The sequence below is a fragment of the Thamnophis elegans genome, chromosome 3 (genome assembly GCF_009769535.1).
Source record: "Thamnophis elegans isolate rThaEle1 chromosome 3, rThaEle1.pri, whole genome shotgun sequence".
Lineage (NCBI taxonomy): Eukaryota > Metazoa > Chordata > Lepidosauria > Squamata > Colubridae > Thamnophis > Thamnophis elegans.
In genome coordinates, this window is record NC_045543.1 from 97938377 (window position 1) to 97956232 (window position 17856).

Sequence of the window (17856 nt, forward strand, 5' to 3'; positions counted from 1 at the left end):
ATTTACTCTATAAGAGTAAAAACATTGATTTTCATAAAAGATTAGGAAAAATTATATGAAATGTTGTATTCTAATTCAAATGGATCCAAAGAAATTGAGGCAAGGCTGTGGAATAGCAACAGTATGTTTTTAGTGTATTTTTTCCCATTATGTTTGAACTTATGTATTGACAAATGACTAAAATGGTAGTATAAATGATTAAAAATTATAGTTTTTAAACAAAAATATCTATTAAACAGCAATGAATTATTATGAATATGTATTTTCAGAGATTCCTCATGATATATTCCTTTAAAGTTTTAATTTCTTATGTTTTTCAGACAGTTGAGGAGATTGAAGGTGTGCTTGGCCGAGATTTGTACCCAAACTTGGCTGAAGAAAGGTCACGATGGGAGAAGGAACTGGCAGGTTTGAGGGAAGAGAATGAAAGCTTAACGGCTATGCTGTGCAGCAAGGAAGAAGAATTAAACAGAACTAAGGCCACCATGAATGCTATCCGCGAAGAACGAGACAGATTACGCAGAAGGGTGAGGTTTCTTGACTGACATCTAATTTTGTGAGAAAAATAAACTTTCTACAATAAAGAGCTGTTTCATCTCTCTCTCAACTTTATCTTTTCTGTCATAAATTGGAGGGGATTAATAATTTGGCTGATTCTTCTTTCCCCTAGTGTTGCTAGAATTGCCAGTAAAAGATAATTACATAAAGTAATCCCAACCTGTCCGAATGGAGTATTCTTAGTACTGCCATATTGGTTTTCACCTCAAATCTAAGAAATATATAGGAAGGTACTTTCTATCTTCCTTCCCCAAATCCAAAAATACAGAATTTAGCAAAATCTTGTGAGTCTCCTAGAAACAAAATGAATGTGCAGTCCAGTGGCTGGGAAACTTTTAATCAGAAATTCCATTTTTAAATAGATGAAGCCAAAACACTCTACATAAAGAAGACAACAGGAAGGCAACATAGTATTCCAGATAAAAATAATTAAGAGTATCAAACTAAATGGTACGTATTATGATTTGAAAAAAGATAGTGGCTTTCCGAACATGTTCAGAGTTAATTGTAGAGAGGATGGCTTGAAACAGAACATCTGATTTGCCTTAGGGTCTTTCAGTTTAATAGAATATAGAGGATAACAAAACACTAGCATCTTTTAGGAGACTGGTGCTTTCCTCAATTAAATGAACAGTTCTGCCTTTAATGATCTAGTTAACAAATTAAAAAAAAAATCTGCCAGCTGAAGTTATAGTCCTAGCAATTTGGTGCTGCTGCCTAGTTTTCTACAGTTATGCCGTATATAAAGGATTACATGGAAGAGACTTCTGAAAATGCAGAAGATTAATTCTGTCTTCCTAGTGTTAGGGTAGGACTGACTTCATTGATATTTTGAAGAATGTACCTTCAGTCATATGTGGGGCAGTGACTTTTTGGAAACAGGATGTTTAATATGTGTGGTGCATATTGAATGCATTGAACATTTTTATACAAATATATATAGCTATATATTTACTTCTCACTGAAGCTTCATTTTTCACATAAATTGGATATAGGAATTAACATCAGAATACTTTCATAATTTTCCTTCTCATCTGAGGCACTAAAAATAGTAATTTCTGAATGCATTTCTTATTCTTTCCTTATTCTCTCATTTGTTATTTTTACAGATCTTGCTATTCTCCTATAGAAATAATCTCACTATCAAAACTTCTACTCAGCACAATTTAATGTGCCCCAGAAACATATTGCATATCTAATCAAGTGTATGGTATAATTAGAGCAGTAGAGCAGAAACCTTTTAAAAGTGCATAGATCAGGAGTATGCAATTGTTTGAAAGTTGTTCTCTTGTCATTGTACTAAAACAGCAATTCCAAGCTGAAGGGACCCAATCAGTCCATCACACAAAAAAAGCAGAAACTTGAGTTAGACTTTGCATCTTTTTTAAAATTACAAACAAGTTAAAGATAAGGTATGAAGCTGGACTTTCCTTTGTTCCCATTTTAGAAAAAGGGTATATTTACTATAGCTGTCAGCTTTCTCTACCACCTGATATTTAAGGCTTTTTAAAATAGCTCCCCTTGCCTTCATATCTTCCAGATCTATTAGTCTAACATAGCTACAGAATGTTAAATTGTAGAAAATAGACTTAAAGTACTGGATGGCCTCAATTTTTCCTGGTCACTTTATTCCATTCTCCAGCTTTCAAATGTTGCTCATCTATTAGTTCATCTTAGCAGTCAAATATTGTTTTTGGCTAAAAAAAAATGCTCCATTGCAAAATTCATTTTTATCTCTTCTGGTTTTGTTACAATCTACCTTGTGAGGAATTTTATCATTGAAAAGTAGATTATGGGGTTGTAGGTTTTTTTAGTTTAAACAAAAACCGTTCAGTGATAATGGAATGCATTTTATTTATCACACAGAAGTATTCTTTTCAGATCTGTACTATTCAAGGACCTTAGATTATCCTTAAGATCCAGCCTAATGCTGATTTTTATATCAGTAGACATGATGTACAATACATGAACTTAGTTTATCCAGAAATGGGAAGCTTGGCAGCCTATCTGGTTTTATCTAGATGTGAAGCAATCAAAAAATGTTTTGTGCCAACAGTTGAAACAGTTAGATTTAATTGCAAGACTGGAAAGTATGCATTCTTTTCTGAGATTCGGCATTTAAGCCCCTCTCCCCACTTTACAAATTCCTTTCTTTCCCAGTGACTTGTTAGGGTTGCTTTGTTTGTCCTGAGCTGCAACAGCTGGTCTTAATAGGGTAAATTGTTTCCCTTCTATTTACGAATGAAATTCAGTTGTATTTTTAACCATGAGTTTAGTAAATAACGTAGCTGTCAGAAAGCAATAGAAGAAATGACCAGATTGAAATGAAAAAGAAACTAACGTTAGTTTTGAACTATGACATATTTTTAAATAAAAGGACAAGTTTAAATAATTCAGGCTCTGCTTTATATATAGAAGCCACACACCTCTATGTATTAATGATTCACCTGTGGAAGTGGTTAGCAGCATCAAATTTCTTGGTGTGCAGCTAACAAATATGCTAGCTTGGTCACTCAACAGTGAGGCACTCGTGAAGCGGACACAGTGGCACCTGTATTTTCTGCATCGCATGAGAAAAGTTCATCTTCTTTCCTTTGTCCTAACCATTGTCTATAGAGGGACGATCAAGAGCATCCTATCATATTGCATTACTGTTTTGGACATGAAGACAGTGCAGAGAGTCGTGAGGATGGCAGAAAAGATCATTGGTAGTTCACTTCCTTCTATCCAGGACATAGCATATAAGCGATGCTTGACCAGAGTCCGTAGGATTGTCTGGTACACTACACATCTTCTTGATGACCTATTTTCCTTGTTACCTTCTGGGAGAAGGCTTCATAGTATCCGAAGCAGAATATCTAGATTCAGTCACAGTTTTGTTCCATATAGCATCAACCTTGGGAACTCTCAAATTTCCTCTTTCTGCTACATATTAAAAATGGACAGTGGTGGGCGTGTGTGGGTGTGTGTGTGTGTGTGTGTGTGTGTAATGTGCATATATTTATGTACGCATATAGCATGTGTATATGTGTGTTGTGTATGTGTTTGGGTAGATATGCAACAGAATTTCATTCTAAATGTGGGCCAGTGTGCTTACAGTAAAAAAAATAATTAAAAAAATTATCTTATTTGAATTGGAGGGATAGAGTAAAGAAGCTTTGCAATTATTTCTCTTATTCTGTATATATGTGTACGTGCATGTCTATGTATAAATACACATGGACATATACAACTTTTGGTACAAATGTTTAGTGGACTGTGGAGAAATGCCAATCCCTGGTGAAAAGGCTATAGGACAACCGGCACCAGGATAACCTTCTATCATGCTGGTCCTAGTGTGATGGCACTTCCTTGAAGTTTACCAAACAAATGATCAACAAGATGCTGAGGAGCATTTCAATAGTTGGGGAAATGATTGGTAGGAGCGTAGGAAAAAGAAATTCCAGGGAGAGGTATTTATACCGGTCCTAATGGAACCTGCCAAGATCTGAATGTAGTCCATGGTACAATGTACTCTATAAGGTTCTATCCCTGGTCTGTCTAATGAAGTTGTCCCACTTTCTATAATGACTACCGATAAACAACTTTCCCTCCCAAACTGATACTAAATAACATGAATAGAGAAGTTCCATGTACTTCTTCTGTTTGACAGAGACTCCATGAATGAATCTAAATCCATTTGAACCTTGGTCCTTATCACATTTTATGGGAATTAAATATATAAAATAACATTTTGATCCCCATGCTTTTGTTCAGAATAGATCTAGCACTGCAATTATTGATCTCTGTCCCTGAAAGAAATAGTTTTACTTAGTATAAAAGCAAAAGTAATATGGGTTGGGTTTTTTTGCTATTGTTAACCTGTAAATTTTGTTCTATAACATAGAAATTGAAACATAGGCTTTTATTCTTCATTTCTTCCTTCTTTCTTATTGAAAATTAGGGAAGCCTTGTACTCTAAACTAATGCTAATTTGCTTAACTGTAAGTTTATTTCTCTCTGGAGGAATCTGTCTGTAACAAATGTCCATGTCAGGCACATGATGTAATGGTGTGCACCAGGGATCTTATTTGCATTTGTAATACAGACTATAGCTGCCACACAAATTAATGTTTTCTGTGACCTGTTAAATATTTTATATATGCAACTCTAACCAAACGGGACTTTATATTACTTCCCTAGGGGATGAGAAAGAAACCCTTACTTAAATTTAGTTTTTCTTCTATACACATTAAATTGGGTACATAAAAGAAGTTGAAGCTTAAGAAATCAATAGCTGTTATTTTAGTTCAATATCTGTAATCAAACAAAGTGTTCTCAATTGGGTTTGGGAGGCTTGTTAGAGGGTTAATTAATTCAGATATTTAATGTATTCAGTTAAAGGTTTGTTCTATTTTTGAGTATAACTAAGAAATGACATGTATCTCTTGAAGGTCATTAGCAAATGAGGTAATTACTTAATTTTTTATGGTGCACATAATGTAGCTTTTCTTTTTTGCAGGATAACCATATTAAAAGGAGCAGTAAAAGTTGTACTGAACTGTGCATATTGCTTAATAATTCTGTTTATAAATTGATTTATATTAATATGTAATATTGCATTATACAATAATGCTATGCAAAATATTTCCAAATTCATTATATATATATAGTGTACAACCGTGGTATGCCCAAATATTTATCAGCACAAATGCAACATTTTTACACGGGAAAAGACCCAAATACAACAAGACCAGCATGTATGTATATATGTATGTGTATGTATGTATGTATGTATGTACTGTGTGTGTGTGTGTGTTATATTTAAAAATATGCATCTATTGGTTAAATAAAAAAATCAAGCTAATGTTGTATACCTACGTGGTTCCTATTCATCTCTATAAGCTCATGGAAATAAGTGAGCAATTTCTAAACAGATCTGCCCTTGCTTTGATCTGCAGTACTGCATGTATATTTGTAAACACACAATATCTTCAGTTTAAAATAAACTTGGATAAATAAACATGTTGAACATCTGTTTTAGATCAAAGGTACAAATCATTCATATCTATGTTACTAGTAAACATATTGGAGATAAAATCATCTATTTTATTTTTGAAAAAATATGAAAGCCTGGAAAACTGGAAAATTAAACAATCAGGAAAGTAAACCGAATATGCCAGCTCTTTCCTCATCTGGGAAACTAGAAACAATGTTTAGCAATTCGCTAATGTGTTACGTATCTCTATGTTACTTAACTTTATGATCCTGAAGTATTAGCAATCGTACATTAATTGAATTTTTTTTATTATTGCTGTCATGACCAATAGATTTTTTTCTTTGTATTAAGTTAACTGCCACTTGTTCTTCAATACATATCAAATGATATTCTATGTTGGCACATGGTTATTTACCATGTACCTTATACCCCTAAATGGTGTCAAGCCACAGGAGATTATATGCCCCCTTTTCTTAATTATTAACATTTGATGGTAAGAGTATTCAGTTATTACTTTGAGTCAGGGGAGATATATAACATTGATTATGGAGCCATATGTTAGAACAATATGACATGTTGATGAGGTATGGCAGCAAACAAATATTTCTGCAAGGTTTCCAGGATATAAACAGTTTATTTCCTGAAAATCACTTCAGACAAAATCTCAATAATATTGGATGGATAATAGAAATATCTGGCCCAGTCAATTAACAATGAAATGATCTTCCTTTTATGTATAGACATCATATTTATGTTTGATTTCATAACATTAAAATTTAAAGTCCTTTGTCACTGGTTTCATTGATGCAGTTGAAATATAAAGATAAACCATTTCTGCTTTAAAATATGTCTTGCTTTCAGATAGTTTGGCATTGTTCATGAGGCTTCTTTCAGTAGTTGAGCTAATAAAGTTTTAATAACAATTTCCTATTGTGGTTAAAATAGTTATTACCCCTTTTTTCCCAGTGAAGTGCAGTTTAAAAAGTGCCATGTTTCCAAAAAAAAATCAAATGTGATACCCGGAATCTAACCTTCCATGATATCTTCTACCTATTTAATTTAACTTTCCTTTTCTGGCCATTATGCCAAGCATAATACCAAAATAAAGCCTCCATTTATGTTTTCTCCCCTAATAATGCCTCTGAGGTGTGGCAATATGGTGAATAAAACCAAAAATTATGTTTAGAGTGGGCACTTTGTGCTACGTGCCACTTCCCAATTAATTTGGTCAGTTTTTCAGAAAATCTTCAAAAAGTATCATTTCATTAAGGCTATTTTCCTAACTATCTTTAATAATAATAAAGTGATCTCTTTTCTGCAGTTACCCTTTTGTCTGAAAATATTTTTTCTTATCAGATTCTTTTTAAGATTTGAAATACAAATCTTAATTCACAATTATAACTCACATTCCTTTCTGAACTTTTTTTTTACTCAACACAAATTTCTGAAGTCTTACTGCAGAATGCAGATGTCTTAAGATCAGAATTTTTACATTACTCTGCAACTACTTTGAATGATTCAGAACTTGCAAAAGCAAAGCATCTCTCTGTCTTTTAATAAAGCTTTTTTAAAAAAATTCTGAATGAGCCTGAAAAAAGATGTGTCTGCTTTCATAAACAGCAGAGTGGTATTATGGAATGCCCTTCTTTGAAGATGGTCCTAACCTTCCACTCCTTTCACATTTAGGAAAGATATTAAGACCATATTCAACCAAGTCTTTTGAGGTAGACCCTGGATTTTGTTTTCCTTTTACTTTGAGCTACCTTGACTGCTCAATAGTTAAAAACACATGTTTAGTTTGAAATAGTCAGTACTATTTCAACTCTACCCCAAATTAAAAGAATTAAGGGATTATAGGGTCGTAGAAAGGGAGACAGTATAATATAGATCCTAAGATAAGAATCCTCTAAAGCTGATTTTTCAAAACCTGAGCCATTTGTCTTGATAATAAATTATCTGAAAATATTTGGATGTTTTCTCAACTTTATAATCTAGTAACCAAGAAAAAAACATGATGCAAGCTTGTTTCTTTCAGCCCATTATTAATCTTTCCTTTTCCTACCTCAAATGTTGGAATCCTGACTTCTTTAGCCAGAAGTCAGAAATAATATTTTAACAGGATCTTTTCTGCAAACTTAGTTAACACAATGATTAAAATCTATTTTATGTGAAAGGAACTAGGAAAGAGCACAACAGGTTAATGTCTTGTTTCCAGATTCATAAATCATATTCCATGAAAGATGATGACAACACCTCATAAAGGATACCAATTACTTTGGTATCTGTCCTAGTAACTAACATTAAATCATATATTAAACTTTGTTTAATCTTTCCTGATTAAGCTTTGTTAGTTTAGGTCTGACCTTTCCAGAACAAACTTAACTTTTCAAGAATTGCTTTTTAGAGAATCATCTGTATCTATAGTTTGTTCTATCTAAAAGTTTTGTAAGATATCCATGCCATACACCTTTTATGTTTCTTTCCAGAAATCTATTGATTGCATCTTCAATATATGCTTTCTCTACAACAGAAAATGTTTTAAATATATGATTACTTTAGGTAAAATGTTATAAAAATAAGTATCCCTTTGTGATATCAAGACTCAAGAAAAGCTTTTGAATAAAAAATATTAAAGGTTTGTTATTGTCAATTATCCCAACTTGAAGCAGAACTGGGTTTCTCTTACATTACCAAAACAAGTTAAAGAAAACAGAGTAATAGTATTGACTTACATAATTATATGTTTGTAGGTCAGAGAACTACAGACTCGATTACAGAGTGTCCAGGCAACAGGGCCATCAAGTCCAGGTCGCCTCACTTCTGCAAACCGTCCCATTAATCCTAGTACTGGAGAATTAAGCACCAGCAGCAGTAGTAATGACATCCCCATTGCTAAGGTGAGTCCTAGGACATAACTTCTTATTTTTGCTGTTCTGTTGTATTACTATTCTATAACGGTCCTGAACCAGCAGGAGAGATAACTTTGTAAGAAATTTCAGCCTTGTTTGGTCATAATACACATTCTTTTTTATATATGCATTTTAAGATTGAGTACCTGAATGAAATGAGGAGAACCTTAGAAGATACTGTAAAAACTCATTTTTGTGATTGGTTCCCTATCCTACCTTGACTGTTTCTAGATTGCAGAGAGAGTGAAGCTTTCAAAGACAAGGTCAGAATCTTCAGCATCTGACCGTCCTGTCCTGGGATCAGAAATCAGCAGCATAGGAGTAAGTATAATATTCACACAAAGTGCATATTCAGCAACTTAGTTGACAGCCATGAAATTAAGATTGTATGAAAGTCACAGAAATAAAAGCAGCCCTCATCTTAAACCAAGCAAGTTCCCCTGGGCTTTAAATTTTATAATTTAAGGGTTCATGTTCTTGGTACTTCTCCTCTGAAGCATGAAAGCTACATTTCTTTTATCCTTCAGGATAAAGATATAAAGTGTACAAAAGCATACATTTGGATTCTGCAGTAAATATCTATAGTCAGGGTTTCAATTTCTGCAGCTGTTTTTAGACAGGGTAAACATTCAAATGGAGCACCTTTAAAATACATACTCAGGGGTTATGCTTTTTATGTGGCTCTGTTAAAAGTTATATGACCAATAGTAGAGAAAATTCAGACAATAAATCACTATATGAACCGAGTTTGGAATCTTTATCATTCCTCTCCCCATCAACATTTTCTTTTCTTTGTATGTTGATAAGAATATTTTGAAAATAATTCTTAAAAATGTTCAGTTTCCTTAGACACAGTTGAATAGAGTTGACAAAATTAGTATACAAGTTTCATGTAATGGCCTTATAATTTCTTAAGAGGTGATAGAATTATTAGGAATGTACTTAATTATATAACTAGAGGAGCATGAGAAATAGCTATTTCTTATGAGGTTGTTTTTTCAGGCACTTTGTACTTTTCCTACTTGGCCATTCATTCTAGAAGTTGCAGGCTAAGCCAGCCATGATGTGAACATCTAAAGCAGAAGTTTTGTTAACTTGTTTTGTTCATTGCTTTTAGCATGAAGGCAAAAATGAAAAATATAATTTCTAGGGAAACTCTACTGTGGTTCTCTTTCTTCCCCACCCCATTCCTTTGTTATTCCAACATATTTAAATCTGAGTTGAGCATATTTGAGTTGTATCTCCAGAAGATACAATTATTTTAATGACTATTTCTGTTACTTATAGAACAAGGTGCAAAACAATATCCAAATAATAATATCTAATTAATATTCATAATAGTTTTCTCAAAACCTGTGTACAGGTATCCAGTAGTGTGGCAGAACATTTGGCACATTCTCTTCAAGACTGTTCCAATATTCAAGAGATTTTCCAAACACTCTACTCACATGGATCTGCTATCTCTGAAAGCAAAATTAGAGAATTTGAAGTAGAAACAGAACGGTTGAACAGGTAAGATGGCATTCTTATGTGCAGAGCCACTTTGCAACAGAATAGATTCCCCATTTTAACTTTAATCCGAAGTTGGCGCTGATGAAAATGGGCCTTCTCCATTTTGAGGCCAAATTACAGAACATTTTTCTGAGTTTTATCTGGCATCTACATCTTTTCTTTTCAAAATTAAGAAATGATAACTTAGGAACATGCATTCATCATTTATACTGTACATTTTAACTTATTGTTTGTCACTGTGAGGAAGTTTTAAAAGAGCAGCTCATAAATAAGTGAAATAATTGGGCCATGAATTTATCTGCATAGAAAAATGTATTGTGAAATAAAATTGGCCTTCTATGACAACTACATATGCAAATTCATTATCAGTGCATAAATGTTAAGTAGATTTTATATTTATCAAAAAAAAACCTTTACATATATAGAAAGGAGAGAGCAAGAGTAATCTCTTTCAGTTAATTGATTTATTAACTTCTTAATTTTGATTTTTGTGAATTAAGCTTATACCAGCTGGATAGCAATATGGAAATTTATGATTATGAAAAGAGGACAATCCTAATCATTATCTTACTTTCAACAAGATAATGTAGTCATCACTATTATGTCATAAAGGGATTTGTTAGGATTTCCATATTGCTTTGTAAGTCATAGCAATAGCTGATGTTGTCTCCAGAGAAATGTGGTATAAAATCTTTAAGAGTGATTTGGATAGATCAGAGTGAGAGAAGTAATAAGCAGGAATTGCCAAATCAGACCACCATGTGAGAGGATTACGCTCCCTAGCCTCATACAAATTCATAAGAGCACACACCTGCAATCAGTTATGGTATTGAAGAAGCACCAGCTGTGAAAAGCTAAGGCTGCTGCGATCCTAATTGGGATCATTGTCTCCATTTTGGCTCTAGGGGCTGACGCTTTATCCAGTTAAGGCCCTTGATACGTCCAAGGAAAGCATGGATGGTTTATATTAGTTTTCCTCAACTTAAGGCTTGTCTGTATAAGCTGTAGAACTCCTAAGACAGTTAGGATGGCAGCAATCTCTACATGAATACTAAGAGAATTTTCTTTTCCACAGTCGCATCGAACACTTAAAATCTCAGAATGATTTATTGACAATAACTCTGGAAGAGTGTAAGAGCAATGCTGAAAGGATGAGCATGTTGGTTGGAAAATATGAATCCAATGCCACAGCCCTCCGGTTGGCATTGCAATACAGGTATAACAATGGAGAATATATGACAAAAAATTATAATAAATGAACTGATACATGTTCTTACATTGTTTGAGTTACAGGTAGTACTTGATTTATGATCACAATTGAGCCCAAAATTTCCATAGCTAAGGAAGGTAGCTGTTAAGTAAGTTTTGCCCCATTTTACAACCTTTTTGCCACAGTTGTTAAGCAAATCATTGCAGTTGTTAAGTGAATCATGTGATTAAGCGAATCTGGCTTCCCCCATTGACTAGGTTGTTGGAAGAGAATGGCTGGGAATATTACAAATAGTAACCACATGATGCTGGTACAGTGCAATCGTCATAAATACATGCTAGTTGCCAAGCATCTGAATTTTGATCATGTGATTATGAGGATGCTGCAATGGTCGTAACTATGAAAAGCAATGATAAGTACCCTTTTTCAGTGCTGGTGTTACTTTGAACAACAACAAATGGTTGGAGACTACTTGTACTATAAAACGTTTAAGGACTGCGCCAGAGGTGGGTTCCTACCAGTTCGCACCTATTCGGTAGAACCGGTTCGTCAAATCTACCGGAAAGCAGGCCACACCTACAGAAGAGGTTCCAAAAATTTTTGAAACCCACCACTGGTCCTTGGATATGATTATTCTGCACTATCATGCTCATATTTATAAAACTCAGTGCCTCTGTGAAAGGTAAGGATGACTACTGCATTTGTGATACAGTCAGAACATTCCGTGTGTTGAAGTTGTTTTAACACAAACCAAAGATGCCTTTTAAAAAACAAGTTTACATCATATTCTTATGCATGCCAGTGCTGTGTGTGAGGTAATTTAAGGTGGTTCTGACAAGTGTCGTCGGCATCTTCATATCCGGTCACATGGGCGGCAAGCCACTCCCATCCAGTCACATGGGCGGCAAGCCACTCTTTGTGGGAGGCCACACCCACAGAGTAGGTGCGAACAATTTTTGAAACCCACCACTGGACTGCGCCAAAGTACTGTGTTTTCTCTTTATTTTACTTAATTTCTTGCCTGCTGGCATTACTGTTAATATTTTCTTCTTAGCAAGTGAATTTACAGAGATAACCAGAAGTGGGTCATTTTGCATTTCAAGTCTACAGACTTATATGAGAGGCTTGGAAGGGAGCTGGGACAATTTCTAGTCGAAGCCCTGTCCCAGGGCAGGAATTTTCAGACCATTCCAGACAAATAGATGGCAACCTTTGTTTGAAAACTGTTCCAGTTCCAGAGGGCAAGTTGTTCCACTATTTAATGGCTCTCACAGTTGGGAATTAGTCTATTTCAAATTTGTATCTTTGGTTTGATGGATTGTCAGTTCATATGACAATATGGCTACTAAAGGAAAGTGATGTATATTTGTATTTAGTACTTCTTTGGTTCATGCTTATACCTTAAAACTCCAACTTATTTCCACATGAAGGCTTAACAAAGTATCTAAATGTTATTTTTAAGAACAATTTAGTGAAACACATAAATGTTTTTCAAGCTGCTAATAAAAGCAATCTGTGTTTGTTATTATCCATGCTAAAAATCCAAAATATTTTTGGCACTGAAAATGTCTTCAGGGAAGTTCTTTATCAGCTATTGAGGCTGTTCCTTGTTCAAGCCAAAGAAAGACGTAATAAAAGAAATGCTTCAAAATAAAATAAAATAAATAAAAATATTTTTAAAAAACACTTCAAGGAAAGAGTTTCTGCCCCTCTAATTCTTATTCATCCAATTCAACTGTCCCATATTTTGCCCTGGGATGCTTGATATCCTATAGGACATGTGGAGAGAAAAAGCACATGGCTTAGTTTAATCTAAACTATTTAGTTCTATACTAAAAGTAGATTTTTAGAACTGGTGTGAGGATGACTTCTAGGAAAAAAATAAACCTCTAATGAAACCTAGGAAAGTTGTTCTATAATTTCATAATATCCAGAGTTAAAGGCTTCTATTCTACAATCAAGAGTTTACTGTGAATTTTATTCATGCAGTTCTGCTTATGTTATTTATGTTCTCCTTCTCTTACTTATGTGAATTATTCAGGCTTTTATTTAGAAACATAGAGATCACCAATGACATCACCATACTTGCTATTTTCCCACTCAACAAAGTGAGGGTTTAAGTAGATTAATTTCCTGCATCAAGTACACATGCACTGATTCAGTCTTTTTCTCTCCTCAGTGAACAGTGCATTGAAGCCTATGAGCTGTTGCTAGCATTGGCTGAAAGTGAACAGTCTCTCATTCTTGGACAATTCAGAGCTGCAGGTGTTGGGTCTGTCGGTAAGTATTCATTGAATCACTTTTCCTCTAATAATCCAATTTGTACTTTATTTGCTATACATCATCCTTAAAGGGAATATTACCATAATGGATTATCTCATGGCTACCTGTGTACTTGTTACAACCACCAAGTACAGTTTTAACAAATGATTCAATTTGAAGCTAAATACAGAATGCAAGAAAAAGTGCTTTGAACAATAGCTCATCTTGATATAGGATTATAAAATGGAAATCATAAACAATCACATCAACAATTGACTGAGGAGGTTAATTATTTTATCTAGGTGCTTAGTAATTTAAAAATGCTATTTTTCATCCAATTTGTTTTTCAAAATTAGAAATCTACTGGAGTATTTCAGGCCATGGAAACAGCATATTTGAAGATTTAATTCATTACCTTGGCATCTCCACAATGAACAACATGTTATATGGAAGTTTTTAAAGATCAAATAATCATCTGATTTCAGTGTTACAAGACAAATAAATTTCTGTCCTTTGTTTTAGCATATTGGAATTAATTATTCACAGTCACTGTGGAGAGTTCCACTATGAATCTTTTCTTTTAAATTGAAAACAAGTTTCTTTAGAAAACAACATATTTATTTATTTTAAAATCTATTTAGAACAATAGCTTTAAGAAGCCAAAGTTAATTGTATTCTTATTTCTTATTAAATGCAAAATAGTTTTGACAAAACTACTCAAAAGAAATAAAAAGTATAGCTTTTGTGATTTACATAATAAAAACTATACAAATTATAACATGTCCAAGTAGAAAACATTATTCCTGACTCATAGAAAATCAGGACTGAACAAAAGTAATCTGCTTCTAATCAAGGAGAAAACCAATCTACAACTAAGGAGAAATTTCCTGACAGTTAGAACAATTACTCAGTTGAAGTTTTAAAGTTGCCAAGTTTGGAGATGCCCTGATCTAGAGCCATATGAGATGATAAAGCAGGGGATTAGGGCTCTCCATACTTCCAAAAGCACTTGTTGGAATTTATTGTCAGTATGGGGTCTGTAAAAGCTGTTTCAAAACCTTTCATATTTCTTTCCTGTAACCCCTTCTGAGTGGATTTGAAAGTATGCTTCAATCTTCAGTCTTGTTGAAATATCCAAACATTCAGCTTCAGGTTTTTCATATTCATCTTTGTATCATGTAATGCATAGGTTACATAAAATGTGCATTTCATATGAAATATCAACCGTGTCTGTCACTATTTCTCCAATTAAATCCATATATATATATTATTTTAAATTGTACAGTGACATCCTTTTAGAACATAGTATAAACTTTTTTAATATATAGAATAAAAACAATAAAATGCTTAACCAAAACAGTAGAATATGAAATAATAATGATGATTGGAAGCTATGAAACCATTTGCATTTTGGGTAGTACAAAAAAATTAGGAGAGTCTGGATAGAGGTAGGGAGCCTTTATGGCTGTGATTCAGTTCTTATAGAATCCCATTCAATTCATGATACAGCTTTAGTTTTTCTTCAGCTCTCATTGTTCCTACAAAGATGTTACATGAGGAGCAAGAACAGAGGACGAAAGACTCACTCTGTGTAGACTCTGTGTGGAGAGTTCATGTTTTGTACCTCTGCCAATTTCACCTCTTTCTAAGCCCAATTATTTTTGAAGTTAAATGCTAACGTCCTCATCAGAAGTTTGTTTAAAAGCACATCGACTCACATTAATGCTTCTGAACTGCTCCAGTATTATGTTGTTCTGATCATTTGCTTGTGAACAGGGGATCAAACAGGGGATGAAAGCATCACCCAAATGCTTAAAAGAGCCCATGACTGTAGGAAAACAGCTGAGAACGCAGCCAAAGCCCTGTTGATGAAATTGGACGGAAGCTGTGGGGGAGCCTACGCAGTTACTGGCTGTAGCGTACAGCCCTGGGAGAGTCTTTCTTCCAACAGTCATACCAGGTAATTAAGGCACATTAGCATGGTTAATCTCCAATCATTTGATTATCTGAATGAATTAGAGGTTGTTTTGGAGGTTTTTTTGCATTAGCTAGCCATCCTCCTGCAACCTGTTCAATAATATTGCTGTTCCTAATAAATTATTACAGGGTGATCTGTTACTGGATTCTCTTTCAATTTTTAGTAGGCTGTTTTAAATATATATTTGTGGAGATTTGTTGTATTTGAAATTAATCTATTTCATAAACATCATTTATTTTGATAATTTCTCTGCTACTTCTTTATTTTTCAATGTCTTCCCACTGAAACTTAAAGTATATATTACTAGTTCTTCGCAGAACTTCAATGAGTAAGAATCTGATTTCTTCAAGTTCCTTGTTAGCTACATAAATGAAGTCATTTGATGTAATTCCATTTGATGTTAAAAATGTAATGCAATATGTGGGGTCAGTTTGACATTTAGAATTGAATATACAAATATAACTTATTTGCTAATCCTCTGCACCTAGAGAACATTTTATTACAATGTGGATTGGTGAGTTTGGATATGTAAGAGGATTTAATCATCATTTTATTTAGCATTACATCTACGCACCTTCCTTGGAAATGCTTTGGCAACTTCCATAGGTTCTTCTGGATGATTTCTTGCTAAAATACAGTACAATTATAGGGATTGAACTTTGCAACCACAGAACTGTATAAAAGATTGAAGCTCATAGATTCTTTGTGACAAACAGTGTACAGTGATACTCCAAATGTTCGCTATAATTCGTTTGCAAACTCTGTGAAGGAAATGGAAGAGCCGTTCTCCTTGGAAAAGACTTTTCATGTCAATGTGAATAATTTCTTCTGCTGTTTGAGACCCCTTAAAACGGGATTTGTAATTGAAGTGTTGACCTGGGCTTAACTTTGGCATCAAAAATGAGCTGCTGAATGTCAGATTGCCTAGCACATTACTGGGAACAAATGCTCAGGCAACCACTGGGGACAAGGAGGTTAAAGGCGATAAAAGGGAGCATTTGCAATAAAATGGGAAAAAGCAGCACACAGGCTGCTCTTACTGGCAGTAAATAAAATTAATAGCTAGAATTTCAATTTGCAGCCTCCCAGTCAGACTGCCTATTCCTTTGTGAAAAGAGAAATACATCTCTGGTGGATGATAATAATAATCGTTTTAAAAAGAAAAGCTTAGCATCAAAGCATGTTTCTAAGACGCACAATTGATTGAACTTGGAGGAAAAATAAGACACCAGAGGGAAAGGGTTAGGGTTGCTTGATATGTAAACACAATAATATCAGAACATTGAAGTCTATTTGTAGCATAAACTTGCTGGGACTAGAGGTTATATGGATTCTAATCCGTATTATCTCTCATTCATGTTGTATTTAATCTGTTTGAAATATTTCTTCCTAGAGATTATTAAAACCATCCCTTGGATATTGCTAGATATATAATATTAGAATACTAATTACAACATAATCCTTCTGTTGAAAAGGAATTAATTTATCTCATTTCTTTCATAGGAACCCAGTCTTCTGCATTCCAGGCCCTGAACTCTTCAGGCCTGAGATATATTTAATTTAATTTATTGGAAGAGTGGTCTTCTAATACTTTTGTGCCGCTCATGTAATTCAAGTTGATTCTTAACTTCAACATCTTGTGGAGGACATGTCATTCTTTCTCAATCAAACAATCTTACACTCTTGTGTAAATAAAGTGAAGAAAAATCCCCATTTAAACACCTTGAACTGCTGCAGAAAAGGTGGAATAAAAAGCTAGAAAGTGAATATGTACATTGTTTATAAATACCATTGATACATGAGATGGCATTTAGGTAATGTAGAAGAATCTAAAAGAGCCATCAGCAAAATGACTCTTGCAACTTTCTGCAATTCCAAATTCATTTTGATACAGCATTACCACTGTATATTGGTGTACTCAAATAGTTAGATATCCTAAAAGATACCCTCATAGTACATGACTATTCACAAAAATTGTAATGATTTTCTTCTAACCCATACTTATCTACAACCATCTGCTCTCTCATGAAGTTTAAGGACAGAATGTTGTCACTTCCAAACTTCATATTTACTAGTCTCTCCTACTTGATCAACATTAGACTAGAAATGTAGCAAAGCTTATTAATTTAAGGAACATTATTCATATCCCAAGCATATTTATGCTCTAGAATATGGAAAGAGTCATATGATCAAATATTGCTTCATGGTGTTCTTTGCAACTGTAGCCAGTGGGTTTTTTTTTACATTTGTTTTACAAATATGGATCCGTTCAGCCTCTTATGTCTTATTAAATTTATTTTTAAATTTAGAGTTGTCTCCATTACATCTCTCCCATAAAAGCATGCCTTAAGAAGTATGGAAATAAGCATAAGGTATAATTGGTTAATAGACTAATCCAAATTTAAAATGTGGGTTTGAGTCGATTAAAGCCATATTTAGAATTTATATT

At 33.8% G+C, this 17856-nt stretch overlaps 1 protein-coding gene across 3 annotated transcripts in view; it reads left to right on the forward strand.

The window, feature by feature from the left end:
- The window catches only part of LOC116505584 (colorectal mutant cancer protein), a 172149-nt gene that overhangs the window by 129155 nt on the left and 25138 nt on the right, over nucleotides 1-17856 (forward strand). For all 3 annotated transcript variants that reach the window (XM_032212894.1, XM_032212895.1, XM_032212897.1), the window contains 7 exons: nucleotides 321-527; nucleotides 8287-8433; nucleotides 8677-8766; nucleotides 9809-9957; nucleotides 11033-11173; nucleotides 13347-13447; nucleotides 15206-15389. In XM_032212894.1, coding sequence (XP_032068785.1) covers nucleotides 321-527; nucleotides 8287-8433; nucleotides 8677-8766; nucleotides 9809-9957; nucleotides 11033-11173; nucleotides 13347-13447; nucleotides 15206-15389 — 1019 coding nt within the window. The remainder of the gene's footprint in view (nucleotides 1-320; nucleotides 528-8286; nucleotides 8434-8676; nucleotides 8767-9808; nucleotides 9958-11032; nucleotides 11174-13346; nucleotides 13448-15205; nucleotides 15390-17856) is intronic.